Source organism: Harpia harpyja, chromosome 3, assembly GCF_026419915.1.
Source record: "Harpia harpyja isolate bHarHar1 chromosome 3, bHarHar1 primary haplotype, whole genome shotgun sequence".
NCBI lineage: Eukaryota > Metazoa > Chordata > Aves > Accipitriformes > Accipitridae > Harpia > Harpia harpyja.
In genome coordinates, this window is record NC_068942.1 from 80,488,215 (window position 1) to 80,505,356 (window position 17,142).

At 50.5% G+C, this 17,142-nt stretch overlaps 1 protein-coding gene across 1 annotated transcript; it reads right to left on the reverse strand.

Annotated features, from left to right (window-relative positions):
* Positions 1-4,134: 4,134 nt before the first annotated feature.
* Positions 4,135-8,295, reverse strand: ARF6 (ADP ribosylation factor 6). The gene is made up of 2 exons (XM_052783678.1): positions 8,163-8,295; positions 4,135-8,081 (listed from the first exon to the last, which is right to left on the reverse strand). Exon 2 carries the CDS (start codon positions 7,644-7,646, stop codon positions 7,119-7,121), a length of 528 nt encoding a protein of 175 aa, XP_052639638.1. The 5' UTR covers positions 7,647-8,081; positions 8,163-8,295; the 3' UTR covers positions 4,135-7,118.
* Positions 8,296-17,142: the final 8,847 nt, after the last annotated feature.

Here is a 17,142-nt window from a genome sequence, read left to right on the forward strand (position 1 = left end):
GGACGCAAGGGCTGGAGGACTTTGAGTTCATTAACTAGTCCAAAGTTGTAAGATGAGCCAGAGCGAGATCGAGGGACAGCTCGTTGGCAGCGATTCAACGCCTTCCACAATGCAGCGCCGGACGCCAGCGACTTTCACATCGGCCCTCGCTGAGCTTGGCTCGTCTTCCAGCTAGCAGGTGCTGGGGAAGTTTGTCCCGAACCTTTGTATCAAGCAGCAAGAAGAAATCAAGCACACCAGCAGCGCCTACCCCGCTGCTGCCCCCTCGCCTCCCCCTTGAAGTGCTTTTATTTTCGGTGCCGATGTGAAAACCAGTCCGGTGCAGGTCATCGCAGCCGAAACAACCCTTTTGATGCAAAATACGAGTATCTACGTGACACATAGGATGTATTTTGAACATTTAAACACGATGCAATTTGAACACTTTTAGGCAGACTTGCTTTGGAGGGAGAGGTAGAGCCAAATCACTGTTTTGCTTGCAAAAGCTTCCTGCTCTACGGTGAGAGACAGGCGCTGGGTTTGGTTACAGTTAGGGCAGCAGATTGAAAGCCACAAGTACGTGATAGGAAAAGCTTCCCAGAGAGCTGGGTCAGTTCCAGACTAATCCAGCCCCTGTGGGGAAAGGGCGTTCTGGCAGATGTAAAGCTAATGGGATAACTGCACCAGTGCACCTCGGTCCGCTGACGGGCGGCAGCTGGAAGTTAACAGCCACGGGGTTAGTGCCTGCTCCACAACAGCCCCCTGTTTTCAAAAGGGAAACGTAGAAAGCTCCTCAGGGCAAAAAATAGCAAATATTAACAGCACGAGGACTATGCAATCCCACGTTCCACGCTCGCAAAGTGCAAAGTCTCCTTCCGAGAAAGTATGCCAAGCAAACGTTACTTCCAAGTTAGAAGCTGCCAGCACCAGGCGCCGGCACCGGTATCAGTTCCACCTTGCAGCCTTAGCCCAGTGCGGCAAACCACTGTAACTCCTGCCCTTCACGTAACGAGTTTGTTCGTCGAATACCAGCTTCAAATGGAGGCCAGAGGTATTTTGGGGCTGGTGTCGGCGCTGGACGCTTTCCTCCCCTCCTCTCCGTCCCCAGCAGTGATGATGGAGGTGGGTGCTGGAGGCTGGCCGCCTGCCCCTTTCCCCACGATGTACCTTCCTCTGGACCCTCGCGGGCTTGGGGACAAGCATCGCTGCACCTCAGGCATGTGAAGAGCAATATAGTCTTCTCAAATAGTCCTAGTTAAGCCTGGGAAAATGTTTCCCTCGCTACTGAGGTCTGCCACCCTGTCTGTCCTACTCTCCTGGAACCGCAGAGGCTGAGGGCCAGCGTAGGACAGCCGAGTGCAGCGTGAGCTGTCTCGAGGTCTTTCACTTTTCCCCTCCCCAAAACGTGAATTAAGAGCGCACCCCCATAGCACGGCCAAACAACCGTCGGCACGCAGCGCAGCCTTTCGCTGCAGCTTTCCACAAGTTTTCATCTCCTGCAACAATGAGAGAGAAAACCTCCCCTCCCACTCCATCAGAAAGAAACTTCGGGATGAAGCCAGCGCCTGGCTCCGGCAGCATTACCCCCATTATATTTCAAACAAGGAATCCAGTCTAGGCACAGACACAGAAACAAGTTCAGGAGTTCAGCGTGTCATCTACACCTTGGCTTCCTCCTCTTCTCTTTTTAACCCCTGAGTGAGTTTTCACCAAGTCTGAAGGGCAGTTGGGGTGCAAAGGGTACCTCTACTGAGCCAGGAGTTGCTGGTGGTTCCCCCTCGAGTTTGCACTCATCTGAATACTCCTATGGAAATAAAAGTGTTTCAAGCGTTATCAATTTTCAAGTGTTATCAATTTCTATCTCTCGCAGAACGGCATTAAATCCTGCTTAAGTATTTTTTCTAACTAATGCTGTCCTAAAAGATACAACTAAAGAAACCAGTAACAGAGGAGTGAAGCGCATCCTCTGGAAGGCGAAACATTTCTCTTGAGGCGAAAGCAAGGGCCTGAGCCTGTTAAACCGCTGTGAGACTCTGATGCTGGAGAGAACTCAGCAGATGACTCACATCTTTACTTTTTTTTTTTTTTTTTCCCCTCCTCTCTTTTTTAAGGAGGCCAGAGATACCTGTTCTTAAGCAAGAGAAGAGCAACTTCCTGGACAATACGCCACATACCCAGTTTACCGCCTATAAAACGCCGCCTTTCGCACAAGCTCCCGGCGCTTGTCGGGGACGCAGCCCTCGCTGCCGAGCACCACGGGGCTCTGACTCACCCGCTTCACGGCAGGACTAAAATTACACTCCTCTTTGCAGTGCTCCAAATTTTGAAAACGAGATGGATTGCAGTGCTCAAGTCATCCACCTTGGCCTGAAGTCCTGAAAAGCGTTTGCGCTTAGACATAGTTCTGAAAAACAGACTTGAGCACCGTCGGTGCCGGAGTCGTGCTTAGGACGTCAAAAGAGGAACAGAGTTAGTAAGTGGAGATGTCGCTAACTCACCAACAGCCCTTGAAAGCTGACGCTTCCCCCCAAGGCGAGGGGAAAGCTTTTTTTTTTTTTTTCCTCCCAGAAAGCGCCAAAGCTGAGGTGATTTCAGATTCTGCATACTGAGCCCTTCAGGCTGGACAGGTATTAGAAACAAGTCCAAGATAAAAAGCACAACCGTGCGTTAGTGGGAAGTCTGAGTCACGGTGCCCACACCAAGGCTGCTTCCACACTCCCCAGCAAGTTCTCCAGTCCCAGCGGTCGCTTGTCCCGTTCCCAGCGACAAGGGAAATAACGCTCAGGTCCATCAGCAAAGCGACCGGCTATCACAGATCTTGCGGCCAGCTGTTTTGACGATGCAATTAATTTTTTTTAAACCGAGAGATGTTCCTTTGGGAGGACTATCATATTAGCAGGGTTAATTTCCAATTAGGGATGGCAGGCACATTTTTTCCGAACCCTGTCCATGAGGACCACGGCCCTATGACCAGGGAAAAAAGCCCTGCTGAAGAGTGAGTCACGGTGCGATTCGGGAAGGGTGCTCTCAGGCATCACGCTAACCGCTGCTGTAACAAAGGTCCGATTTAAAACGATAAGTGCTGACATTTTGAAAAATGACTAACTACTACAATGAAAGAAACATGAGTTTACTCTTTTGGAGCCTGGTCTCCCAACTCCAAGTAGTTTAATTAAAGTCAGAGTAAGTTCATTTACACAGCCACACCCTTAACTGACATTCAGGTAGATAGAGCCTAGCCTAAATACCCTGGAAGAAAAAGGTTTTGCGGAGGATTGCAGCTGCGGTGGGCCCACAGCCCCTGCACCCAGGTACTCCCACCTGGCTGAATAATGTTTCCTGGTGATTCCCAAAAGCTTTGCAACAAGGAGACAGCTCCGAGCGGCTGACGCCTGGCCTCACACCTGCAGCTGTGGGTGCTGGGAGCTACCTCAAAACCTCCACTGTCCCCTCTCTCAGCAAAGCCCCAGTCCGAGCAGCCCGACAGCCCAGCTTCAGGCTGGGATCTGTGGGTGGTTCCCGTAACATCGCTGCCTTTCCTCGGGCCCGCGGGACGGCAGCTGCTGCAGTAACCGTAGCCCGCTGCATGCACCCCAGCCTGCTGCTCGGGTCCCGGCCCCCCCACGCATTCCCCGCTGCACCTGCCCAAGTCCTTTTATCGGCTCGCTCGTGTCCTATTCAGGCACCAAAGTCGTCCCAGCTTCACATCTGTCGTTCCACAAGCACCCCTATTCACTCATCGACCCTTTTGTCCATCGCTGCGTTTTCTACGCTGCCCTAAGATCTTCCCTTTCCGACCAAGTCATTTCTTCCATGAAACACGGCACCGTCCTGCTGAGCGACAGTCCCTCTGAGCCCTCTCACGGAGCTGGTCACCTTCCCACGTTACGTGGGGCTGGCACCAAGGCAGTATAAATTTGACACTAAAGTTTGCTAAAGATTGCTAACTGCAAGCGGGAATATTAAAGAAGTATCATCCTTTCCACTTATAAAAATAGTCGCTAATCTAAGTCTCAAAGGAATTACAGACAGGCTTTCAAAACTGTGAGATACAGAACAGAGACCTCTTTATGCTGGCAGAATGCTCTACTCCAGCACCGTATTGCCCCTTTCTGTTTCTCTCATAATTAAATATAAGTAACATACCAGGAGAGCTCCGCTGTATAATTGCTTTATTTTCTGCTTATTAGTTCTTTACCAACACTACAGCCATATTGAGAACACAAAATTCCTGTTTACTTTAGTCAGGGAGATCACAGTCTACAAACTCATTCACTTATCAGACACGATTAACGCCATTCAAAACTTACTCCATAAATTCACATGAACACAAATTGATGCACTTAAACTCCAGATTAGTTTTTAAATCATAGGATTTCTTACAGATTGCCACTTTATCCTACAGGCTGTGTTTACTGCCCGATAGCCACTAGTTCGTGGTGAGGTTCAGCTACAACCTATAAAGGACGTGTTGAAAGTGAAACCTTTATATTTTGTTCAGTAGCAATGGCCATTTATTTTTGACATCTCTGCCACACGTTTCAGTAACTTTTTCTCCCCCCCCCCCCCCAAGACATTAAAAAAATTCAGAAGCATAACCAGTTTCCTTTCACCTACAAAAACAGAATAACAAAGTTACTAAGGAAATACAAAATTGTGAATTCAACTTAATGCAAAGTCTAGCAAAGAAGTCTGCCCCAGCACTTGAAGAGAAAACATAGTAAATCAACTTAGACAAAAAATGAAGTTATTGAAGTTTTCATGTTGACTGAGAATAGATTTAAGAAAGTTCAAGAACCATTAATAGAGCTTCAAGTTTTCCAGTTTAGGCATTTACTTTGTGCTTGGCTATTTTATTTATGCTCCAGAAGAAAACAGTAACCATATTCTTGTATTTTTAGTCTTAATACCACCACACTATTTGTTAAGTTACATCAACAGGAAAAAAAAAAAAAAAGCTAGAAAATAGAGCAATGATATTCCAATGGCAAAAAGCCTTGAGTGGAAAAAAAAAAAAAAAATCTCACCTCCTCTTCTTTAGAGCTGAGATTTAAAGAGTTACTCTACATTAAGCTTTTGCAGACTCTAACTTACAAAGGCTTACAGTCAATCAATGCTCTATCTTCTAGCATCAAGAACTCATTCAGTCCCATTTGCAACCCACATCAAGATAAGTCTTTTGGAACCATATTCTAAAGGAACTTTTAAGTGGTCCAAAGCATTCAATTTCAGAAGTGAATTCAGTATTTTTATCTTCCCATACGTCTTTGGTAAGAGCTCCATATACAATGTACTTCGCATGCAGAGTCAACACTGCAGAAATGTAGTGTAATGCCCCCAATTTCATGTAAAACTCATATCCTTGGAAAACAGAGAAAAAAAAAAAAAAGCCATTTTCTTCTGGTTTTGTAGCATACATTCCTGGAATTCCCCAATCGAGTTTAACTCCTTGAGGAAATCTGAAGTTAATCCTTAAGGCTGAATAAGAACCAGCTGCTTTAACATTTTTTGCACCCAGCATTAATACTTGATTGAGTTTTTATACTAATACTTGTTCTGGGTGGGTTGTTTGGTTTTTTTTTTTGTTTTTTTTTTTTTTTGCCAGTCACATCTGCAAACTGTGATATGGCAAATGAGCTGCTTGCCCTTTAAGAACTAATTATGGAAGTTTACATTCATAGTCGTATACTCTCTCTCTCTCTCTCTCTCTCCTCCCCGCTCTCATTAGTAGTTACTCAATGGGCTTCAGACATCCAACATAGTTCCCTTCCTACAGGACTACAGCAACAACCGGCTACACCGAGACAGATGGTGAAGACTGCAACTACTTGCATGAGTTCAGTTGAGTCTTGGAAAACTAAACCAATAAGTGATTTCCACAAAATGGCTATTATTGAGACGTCAGAATTACCGAGCTCAATTAAAGCATAGCACGGAACTTGCCCCTTCGGAAGTCTACAAAATGGAAAAGAAAAAAACCAAAATGCCTTTCTCCACTACATGCATGTCAGAAAGAATGAGAAATCCTTTTAAGATTTAGATGTCTTCAACTGTCTTGAGATGAAAGCAGTTTGTCTCGATCACAAGACAGGCAAGTCAGTGCTAGATTTTTGCCTAAACATCTGTGACTTAAAGTAAAACTTGTTGCAACGCTTACACGTTATTGCTGCGTTTTCTGGAAGGAACCTATCTTGCATTGAATCGGAGACTGACACGAGTAGTAAAAACTGCAGCTAAACATCATTTAAGTTTGCAATGCAAGACGAAAACTGAACAGTATCTACCCTGGAACTATTACATCATTCATGTTTTATTTGCTATATGGTTGCTATGTAGTATGGGGAACTTATTTGCATCCCTTCTCATGCATGATGTATGGTTCAGAACTTCACAGCTGACATTTCAAAGCAGTTCTTACATTACCTAGTTAACATTATGCCTGATATGCACTTTGAACATGTTACAATGGTATTCTCACTATCTGCCACTGTAGGCAAGAATTCGTTTCATTATTAGTCTGAGATATGAAGACAGACTGAGAGTCACTATTTAGTTACAGATTAACAGAACTTTAAAAAAAGTCCTTAATATAAAAAGACAGACTGCAGTTTGATTTTAAGCAATAATTTTCAGTTTACTAGATGAAGTAGACCTATCAACATATTCTGCATGAATGCAAAAAAGTAGCAATCTACAGCAAGTGATAGAAGAAAAAAAAAATATAATCAAAAAAAGTAGAACCAGAAAGCATACACTGAAAACGGTACCCCTCCCCCAACCATCCCCCAAAATAATCAAACCATCTTAAGGGCTATCAAGAGGAAAAAAAAAAAAAAAAGTTACTTAGCAAGTCTACAATGTGTCTTTCCCCTGTTTGCTGGAAGTCTGCCATAGCATCTAGTGCTTGTGTTCGTGTCACATTCGGAGATTAGAGCATCCTAACGCCAAGCAAGAAGAGTTAAAACAGGAATCCAGTCAAGTGTGCAGAAGGAAAGGGTGGTAACTGGAGAAAGGTGATCATAATCCTATGGATGCTTTTGTTTTACTTTTCAGTAGAGAATCATTCTTCCGGAAAGCCATGTGGGTTATTTTTTTTTTTTTTCCTTTAATTCTTTGTAGACTAAATAGTTGTTCTCTCATTAGGATTTATAATTGGATGTTAACCATGTCAGCCCTTCATAGAGTCCATCCCCTGTAGTAGCACAGGAGGGCTGCACGTACCAATTCCTATCCCTGATTCGGGTCAGGCCCAGTTTCTCCTGGATTTCATGGGGTTTCATGGCATCAGGCAGGTCCTGCTTGTTGGCGAAGATGAGGATGATGGCGTCCCGCATCTCCCTGTCGTTGATAATGCGGTGGAGCTCCTGGCGGGCCTCGTCGATGCGGTCGCGATCGGCGCAGTCCACCACAAAGATCAACCCTTGCGTGCCTGTGTAGTAGTGCCTCCAGAGGGGACGGATCTTGTCCTGGCCCCCGACATCCCACACGTTGAACTTGACGTTTTTGTAAGTAACCGTCTCCACGTTGAAGCCCACGGTGGGGATGGTGGTGACAGACTGGCCCAGCTTCAGTTTGTACAGGATGGTGGTTTTACCAGCCGCGTCCAGACCCAGCATCAGGATCCGCATCTCCTTGTTGCCGAAGATCTTGGACAGCACCTTGCCCATCTCGGCGGCATCCAAGGGGCCCGGCGCCTCCGGGGGGGGGGGGGGGGGGTGTGGGTGGGTGGGCGGAGGGCGAGCACCGACCCACCCGAGCAGCCCGCGCGGGGCGGGGGCCGAAACGGAGCGGGGCCGGCCCGGCGGAGGGACGGGGGGACCGGGGACGGGACGGGGGGGGGTGTCAGGGCAAGGGCAGGCGGGGCTCAGCGCCGGCCGCGCATGGGGCGGCTGCGGAAGAAGCGGGGCGGGGATGAGGGGAGAGGCCTGGCGGCGCGGTGCGGCCCGGGCGCGGCGGGAAGAAGGGCCGCGCCGCGCTCCGCTCCTCCGCCGGGGCCTCTGAGGCGGCGGCGGCGGCTCCACCCGGCTCCTGCCTTGGCTCCCGCCCCGGCGCCTCAGCTCATGGATGCCGGCTCAGGGGGCGGCGGCGGCTCCGCGTCCTGCCTGTAAAGGGACGGAGAGAACGTGAGACAGGGAGGCGCGGGCGGGCGGGGAAGGGAGAAGAGCCGCCGGGCAGTTCGTTACCTCAGGGCCGCCCGCGGGCTCGGGGCCGGCTCCGCTCCGCGCCGCTCCCTCAGCCAGCACTCGCCGGAAAAGGCGCCGACGCCAGCCCGCCTCACTTCCCCTCCGCCGCCACCGCGCCTGCGCGCAGCTCCGCCCCGCCCCGCCCCGCCCCGCCGGGCCGCTCAACGGCGCCACCCGCCGCCGCTCCCCGCCCCCTTCCGCGCATGCGCGCGCCGTAGAGGGCGGGGAAGGAAGCGGGGGGGGGGTGAGCTGGGTGCCCTCTAGTGCGCGCCATCCCGCTTCCCGCGCGGGCTCCGCAGGGGGGCTGCGCCTGCGCGGTGGCGGCGGCGGACGGAGCCCCGCCCCTCCCGCCTGGAAAGGAGCATGCGCGGACAAGCGCGGCCGGGGAACGGAAGGGCGGGGGCGTCCCTCTCATTCGCCCGGGGAGGCGCCGCTGGGGCGGGGCCGGGTGCCTGAGGCCGGGACTGCGCATGCGTGCGCGGTGGCGGGGCGCCGGTGGGCGGGTGGGCCTGGGTGGGGAGAGGCGCCACGCGATCACACGTCAGCAGAAACGTAACGGAGGACGGCGGGGGCGCGTCTTAAAGGGCCAGGCGGCGCCCCGGTGGGCGGTCGGCGGAGCCGTTAGGCCGCCGCCCGTGGGACGGCCCCCGCCGGCCCATGTCCCCTCAGGCGGGTCGGCCCCGCCGGCCGGCGTTGGGCTCGGGACCAGAGGGCGGCCACTGGTGACTTGACAGCCACCCACTGGTGTCCGTGGGGCCCTGTGTGTGTGTGGGGGGGAGAGAAGGCTGACAGGGCCGGGTGTGTCTGTGGGGACAGCCTGAGCTCTGAGGGTTTACGCCCCAGCGCTTTCAGGTGTGGAAGCGTACGGGGTGCGGTGCCGGCCTAAGCGATCCCCTGCGGTGTCCTCCAGCTGCCTGCCTCCCGTGGTGTCCCAGATGGCGTGTCCGGCCAGGCCGTGAGGCCTTGGCTCCCTGCCTGCCCACGGGTGGAGGGTGTCGGCCTCAGGAAGGAGCTGGAACCCAGCCCAGGGTTGCACTGCGCCGAGGAGGGCCCTTCTCGCCTGGTCTGAGTGATGCTGTGGGCTTGGCGGTGTATTAGGTCCTGAGTGACCCTCGGGGCAGTGCGATGATGAAGAAGCGTAGGGCGGTTGGCGGGGGGAGCGCAGGAGGAGCTGGGGACCTGGGTGGGGAAGTAACTTTGAGCAGTCCTACCACCATACCTGTGACCTGCTGGGGTGGGCCCTCACCAGAGCCCTCTGAAAAGTGCCTCCCCTGTGTAAAACTAAACCCCTCTCTTAGGATGCTGGGGGATTTGTTTTTTTTTTTTTACAATGGGGGTGGTGGGATGCTGGCACAGGTTGCCCAGAGAAGTGGTAGATGATCCATCCCTGGAAACATTCGGGGTCAGGTTGGACGGGGCTCCGAGCGATCTGGTCTAGTTGAAGATGTCCCTGCCCATGGCAGGGGGGTTGGACGAGATGACCTTTAAAGGCCCCTTCCATCTCAAACCATCCTGTGATTCGACGATGTGTAGTGTCATCGGGTTTATGGCTCCTTGTTTTGGGTCACTCCCTATAATTCAGATCAGTGAAATTCAAGCTGTGGCCAGCCACTCGGGAAACGCAGTGATCACGTACCTGGCCACAGTCCTTCCCTCCTCCTCCCTTCCCCGGGAGCAGTGCCCCAGCACGCCCCGCGTGACGCAGAGCAGCACCCTCCGCACATACATCGCAGACACACGTTTGGCCGGTTTCACAGGCGCGATATGGCGCAACCCCGCGCTCCTGGTGACGTGCCAGCGAGGCCAGTACACATAAGCAGTACAAGGCTGGTCCTCTGTGCCTGGCATGCTGGAGCAGGGGGCTGCCCACCCAATTGCTGCTGCCAGGGCCTGTGGGGAGGAAGGCAAGGGGAAAGCAAGCCTGTGTTGGTAGTTGCTTCTGAGCTGATGGAGCAGACGTGGGGAGCAGCATCCAGAACACAAAACCAGCAAAATGTGCTGTAGTGACTTTAGGGTCGGCCTTCAGGGAGGCCAGGTGATGTGATCACCCAGACTGTACTGCTCTTGGAGAGCACAGGGGTGCTTTCATTTGGGATTGTGTAAGACTGACTTCACCGTGTCCTTCTATCCCTTCAAAAATACCAAATTTTGAGTTAATTTTTATGGCAGACGTTTTTGCAATTATGTGGCACGTGCAAAGCAATCCCCCTTGGAAACAGCAAAAGGGAAATTGTTTGGTGTCCTTAAAGTCTAGAAGAAAGGGAGATTTCCTAGACTACAGAATTATTAAGTGGATGACAGTGAAGAGTTTCCAAGGAAGCCTTGCTCTTTCATGCAGCGAGCAAAGAGGGAGGATGCCAAGGAAAACATACCATCCGTGGCCTCTCCTAATGAGCGCGTGCAGGCTGCGCCAGGGGTATGGTCTGCTGACACCAGGGCTCATGAGTGTCCCTGCATGCATCAGGCAGTGCCAGAGTTCATACTCTCGTGTTTCAAGCAGGAGATAATACTAAGTACTGTACTGGTGTGGGATTTACAGCAAGCCCTAGTGATCCTGCCGGATACAGCCAGTTCAGTCTCCTCTCCATAGCACGGGAAATTTATCTAAATAGTTTACTGCCGAGCAGGGCTAAAATTAATGTCAGGATGTGGACATTAGTGGGTTTCTACTTGGCTCTGTTCCGTGTGACCATTTTCATGCTGGTGAACACAAGCGGCAGTTTATTAAATTAGACAGCAGTAGTACGAGACCATGGGTTTTGACCAAAATAGTTGGGAAAGGAGATGTCAGGAGCTTTAAAGTACTGCCTTTTTTCATGTGCAGGCATCGATTGCACTACCCGCTGGCCTCAGAGCAGCATTTTCTGGTTTCAGGAAATGACTGCCTTGTTAGCGTTTTTGTTCTGACTGCATAAAGCATTAAGGGGAGGGCGCGACCGTACGTGAAGTTTTTCTGCTTTTCGTTTTAATAGCTGAGAGTATTAATCTTCTTTCTCCCACAATCCACCAGTTGAGGAACATGGATCTCGGGCATTAAGTATGTCAGCGCCTGGCAGCCAGCACAACCAGTGAAACACTGGATGGTGTCTGGGACGCTCGTCTGTCTGGGCTGTGGGAGGGGATGGCTGTGCTGCGGTGCCGTGCCACCCACCGGTGGGTACCGCGAGGCACAAATCGAAATGAGTAACTGCGGAGTGGGGAAGTGCCTTTTCTGTTACCCTCTCCCTCTGTTTTGGACCCAGATGTACTGTTCCTTGGGTCTCCTTGAATCATGGCTTTTTTAGGTTTGTTGGTGACTGCATTGTCCCTCAGCCTTGGGGACTCTCTGCAGATGGGGCTTGGCGTTGCCCATTTTACTTGGCAAACAGCTGGGCTCTTCTGTTTTTCCTGAGCTCCTTCTCTCCTTTCCCTCCTGGTGAACTGGAAGTGATGGGACCTGTGAAATACTTGCATGCATGCCAGGGCGGGGAGTTGCTTTCAAGGAGATTGCAGCTGCTTTTGCACTAGAGCGGTTGAGGGGCCGATCTCCACGTAACGGGGCCTTGCGCTGACTAAGCGGCAGTGCCATTTCCTGAGCTGCTCCTCTCCCCGCAGGGTTCCTGCATGCCGGGGCTTGATATCAGCAAACGAGAGGGTGCTCCAATCTGTACTACCCCTTAGCCAGCATGGGCCCGCTCCTTCCCTGGTGCATCTCCTGCCCTGGGTGGTCCTGTGGCCGAGATGAGCCACGCTGCTCCAGGCTGTGGTCACCAGCTTTTCTTCAACTGCCTTTGCCCAACAGGTCCCTGAGCCTTTAGCAGCAGCATATCCTGTCCGTCGGCAGCTGGAGCGGGGACAGGCTGGGCACCCCGATAACTCCCTGAGCTCTCCCACTGCTGCCTCTGCTGCTGATCAGCGCTTTTCTGCTTGGACCGGCCCCGAGATAGAGCACGGTACTGTATTCTTCAGCTGGCTCTCTGTGACCTGCTGAAAGCACCCGAAGTTGATCTTGCCATCATCCAAGTCTAAAAACCTGACAAGGAGAAGCGATACGCTGCACTACTTCACACAGGAAATCCAAAACTCAATTGAGGACGTGGGGATGCAGCTACGTGCCATACAAAAGAAATGGGATCCACTCAGGCAAATGCTTTTTCACCTGCGCTGGCCTTTGTGAGGATCCTCCCTGCCCTTCAGGAAAACTTTCTGTCCATATGGTCTGTGCACCAGAAGAAGATTTGACATGGTTTGGCATGTGTTTTTAAAGTAATTATTACTGCTCTTTAGGATGATATATAGCAAAAAGACATTTGAGAACTCAGCACTTTCAATATTTAGGATCTCAAATTAGTCATTAATAAACTCTCTGCATGTCAATCCTCGTAGCTCACATTTACCAATCCTGCAGAGAATGAGTGAGAAGCTGGTGAGAGAGCACCACCTACTTTTTAAAGATTTTCATGTAGAGTCATACTAGTTTCCATAAATGAACAGAAAGGACGGTAAACAGGAAGCAGAATGTAAATGGCATAACTTAGAAAAGCAAATAAAGGCTTTGTTGTCTGAGGAACCCCACTGCTGTGTCCCTGCAGAGTCATTGCATCTTACCTTGGAGAGCCAGGAGATAACATGGCCTGTGTTACAAGCCTTTAAAATGTGAATTTGTGCCAGTGTGAGATGTTTTGAAAGACAGGTTCTTATTTTTAAGATGGCAACTTAAGTAACTGTGGGATGGAAATGTGTCATCAAAGATGAAGAAGTGTGATGATCTGAGCAAAATAGACTCTTAATCTCAGTGCTCAGCCTGCAGAAAGTTGATACAAATCTACACCCTGTAACCACACCTCGGGAAAAGAAGTACAGGTTAGGCACTATATATACTCCATACAGTGTGGGTTCTTACGTTGGTGGTTGATTTTCAAGGTCAAATACCCAACAAAAGCATTCACAATACCCAAACTTGTTCCAGATTACCTGAAAAATGTGACCTCTCAGAAGGGGTTCAGTTTCACATACCTGCTTAAGAATTAAAAACCTTCTCGGTTCCTTGGCAACACCCAGTGAGTTACTGGGTAGCCTACAGAAGTTAAATATTTTAAAAGTAAGCACTGCCTGACAATGTGTCACTGGATGGAGTGCCTGTTGTATGCCAGTATGGATTTACAGCCCAGAGAGTAAAAAGCAATTATGGTTATAAAGTGATTATGGGTTAAAGCCTGGGGAAAAAGATAGCAAATATCTGTAGGACCTTTTGATAACTCATCTGGGCCTGGCTGCAGGGCAGCCTGTTCCTTATCTTTTCTTTCTCTGTAAGGAACTTAACGGGCGGTGCAGGTACCAAGGTTTGCATCTATTGTTTTGTAAGGCTGTGTTTGCATGTTCCGTCCTCCACCAGCGATCCAAGCGCTGTCACAATAAAGTGGTGAATGAAAATGATACACCTTCAACTTTACATAATAGCCATCACATCAGAATAAGCAAACCTGAAGGAAATGGATTGATACCCCCCCCTTTTTTTTATCTCTTTGAATATAACTACCTTCCCAATCAGTTTGGATTATCAGACCAAACCTATTTTAATATGGTGTAGCTCATCTTGCTTACTTTTCTCTCCTCTTCTGGCAGAGGGAGATGGGAAAAGACTGTGTTGCACTGATCCTTCAAAGACCTTTGTGGCTTTCCAAGGAAGGAAAGGGGAATATGGTAATGCTTTGGGTTTAGTATCTACGTTAGATAAATTCTTCTGTTGTGAAAACGAATTATATCCTTGATAGTACAATTGCATTCCACTGGTAGATTTCTTATCATCGAGATAGCTGATACAATGGGCCAAGTGTCCTCTGTTGGGGTGAGTCAGGTTGGAGAAGCACTTTCCATGAGTGAGTGGCTCACTTATGGCTCATCATTCCTTAATGGCCCGGAGGCAGGGAGTGACGGCGATGGTCCCCCATGGGCATCTCAGCTTTATTTCCTGCGATTCCCGTGTCTGTGCGACCACAGCTGGGCTTGCCCAGGAAACTAAACCTGCAGTCTCTGGCAGTGCGTGCTTCACTGGCAGCATGGCATTAAACAGATCCTTGGGCCCTTTCCTTAAGGTTAATGTAACAGCATTAGGGAAGGAGTGGAGGTGGGAAGGGGGTGTTGCAGAGTATTCTGACTGCAGCAGATTTCTGTTAGCCTGTGTGTGTGCTGAAATGGTGTAATGAGGACCCTGAAGAATCACTAGAAATCCCACAGTTCTTGTCAGGAGAAAGCCCTGTCCTGGTCTCCCTGGTATTCCTCCAGCCTCCTGTGGAAGTGGGGAAGAGCTCTTCCAAAGTGGCCTCCCGGCAGGATAAGCAGTTTGGCCTCCAGCCTGCTTGGGTTTGTTTTGTATCCTAAGTACATCGAAATGCCTTTGCAGTTACTATTGGCAAACAAGCTGGCTTCTCCCTTCACAGGTTATTTTCAGGAGCAGACAGAGGAAATGTAGGTGGGGGATACTGCCTGACCAAATTTCTATATACCCAAAATCTTGAATCACCACCATGACAACACTGGCTTGAAAAATCAGGAAGCCTTAACGAGAGTAAAAATAATTTGTGAGGCTTTTCCTCCCCTCTCTGATTTTTGCATTTTCACACTCCATATTTACCAGTGGCAGCAGAGCAGGAGCTAAACCAGTGACCTTTAGGAGTCAGCTAGATGTTGTGTCTGACCCCATGGAGACCTGCACCCTGAGGTTCTTGGACCCCAAGCCATTGCTGATGCCCAGATGTTCTGAGCCATCCTGGTGTCTTGCTAAGCAGGGCAGTGATAAGGGGATGCTGAAGAAGCTCAGGGTGGTGGTACTTTGCAGTCAGTGCTGCGGGCCAGCAGAAATCTGCTGTATTCTGCATCCACGCTCTAATGCAGAGGGTTTTTTGCAGGCAGTTTCCAAGGGCTTTTTTCCTGTGAGGTGTGTTTTAGTTGTCATCCAAAGGGTCTCTGGTTCCAGACACAGTGCGAGCATTGCCTGGCCCTCACGAGGGGCGGAGGTTTGGAGCTCAGTGGGATCCCAAAGCCAGTTCTTTGGGAGGCTGGAGCCCGGCTTACCCGTAACGCTTTGCACAAAGCCGCAGCTCCTGCGTGTGGAGGAGCTCAGCAGGAGCCTGGAGCAGCTGCTCCCGCTGAGCAAGATGCAGCAACCGGCTGTCAGATGAGCACCACGGGACAGAGCTGCCCCTGAGCTCAGAGCTGAGCAACCGAGGTCTTCCCAGCTCTGAGTGGCCTCATTCTTTATTTCAGGTGTTGCTTTGGCGGTCAGGAGCCACATCAGGGCACAGCCCTGTGGTAGCAGGCCAGCACCACTGTCAGGACTCTCTATCTGCATCCTGGCCGTGCCTTGTCCCTCCTCAGACTGTCAAACTCGTTCCCATCAGATTTTTCTCAGGCAAAATAGGTAGTTTCATGCCCCTGCTATCTTGATGCACTCCTGCTATGTTTTTTCATGCGATGAAAAATTTGCCTATTTGTGGCAGGAAGAAGAAGTCCCTGTGTCAGTTGCCCCTGCTATCTTGATTCACTCCTGCTATGTTTTTTCGTGTGATGAAAAATTTGCCTATTTGTGGCAGGAAGAAAAAGTCCCTGTGTCACTGGTAGGGGAAGAAGATGGGAGGGGGATGCCTGGCCCTGTGTTAAGCTTTATTTCTGTGTAGGCGGCTTGCCTTTCTCCCCTGTTTGTGGATGCCAAGCCTACATCTCCTCATGCCCATGACCCCTAAGTCATTATCCTAATGCCTTTAACCAAAACTCCAGCTGTCACTGACAGCTCTTCCTTAAGTAGATAATAGGAGCCCAGAACAAGATGTCTCTTTTTCCCATGCAGCCCTGACACCCTTAAGGACTTCAGGCTTGTGCAGCACTGGGGGAGACCTTGTTTGTCTTTTCTGAGATGGGAGTGCTGTGTGCGTACTTAAGCCTTGGACTTTGCTCCACTAACTTGGGTCAGGCAGTCTGGAAGAAATGCTCGGATACCTCCAGAGTGGCTGCTGGTGGGTCTGGCCTTGGGCAGGAGGTGTGCCTGTGCCTTGAGAAGGAGGTATGTCCGCGTCTGGAACTGAGGCACGTCTGTGCTTGGGCAAGAGGTACACCCGTGCCTTGACCTCTGCACTTAAGAAATGCAATGCAAAGACACAGACACCATCCTTTGGTGTCTTTAGCCCGTTGGTCAGGGCTAAGCTGGCTGCACAGCATCAGCGGCAGCCTTGGTGGGGAGAGCCTGGAGAGGGGTCCGTGGAGGTGGAGGCAGCAGCAGGAGGCTCTGGCTGGGCTGGTGCAGCTCTCCGGCAGTGTTTGCGATCTCGGCAGCTGGTTTTGCTCTCATCAGGGGTGGTTGCTGCCCTCAGAGGTGATCTGCACGGCTTTCGTGGATAGACACGACAGTCTGAGGACCCCTGCTCTACCGTGCATGTTCGCAGCCACCAGAGATCCCCCAGGCTAGCGCTCAGCATGTCTGAAGAAATAATGTGTATCTGGAGAGGGAAAGAAAAAAAAAAAGGCCATTTTGGCAATGGCAGTGCATGGTTTGGGATCAGCTTTGGCTCGCTCTGCTATGAAAGGGGCAGTGCAGTCTACGCTTCTGGATTAGACCAGAGGCTGCCTTGGCTATCTGAGCACATTGGCTGTAAGCTTTCCCTGCAGCTGCAGGTCTCTGTGGAGCCAGAAAGAGGTGAGGGACCTGCAGCATCCCCAGCCCCGGCTAGCTGCACAGTTACTCTCCTGGGATGTCTGGGGGAGGTCTCTTGGACAGGCCTCTGAGCGAGGCAGAACAGAGTGAAGATCTCAAATACTCTGTGAAAGTATTTCTAGACAGCTGTCTACTGCAGCAGTGAATGGATAAAGGCAAGAAGCTCCTGCATTTTATTCCTTGCATTACATTTTTGTTACTTTTATATCCTTCTCTGAGAATCAAACCACTTATTACATCTGCAAGTATTCACTGCAGCAAGTAGGTTGCCTCTTAGACTCTCTTCAGCAAATG

Coding starts and splice junctions, on each gene's coding strand:
- ARF6 (XM_052783678.1), bottom strand. CDS start 7,646: ATGGGCAAGGTGCTGTCCAAGATCTTCGGCAACAAGGAGATGCGGATC.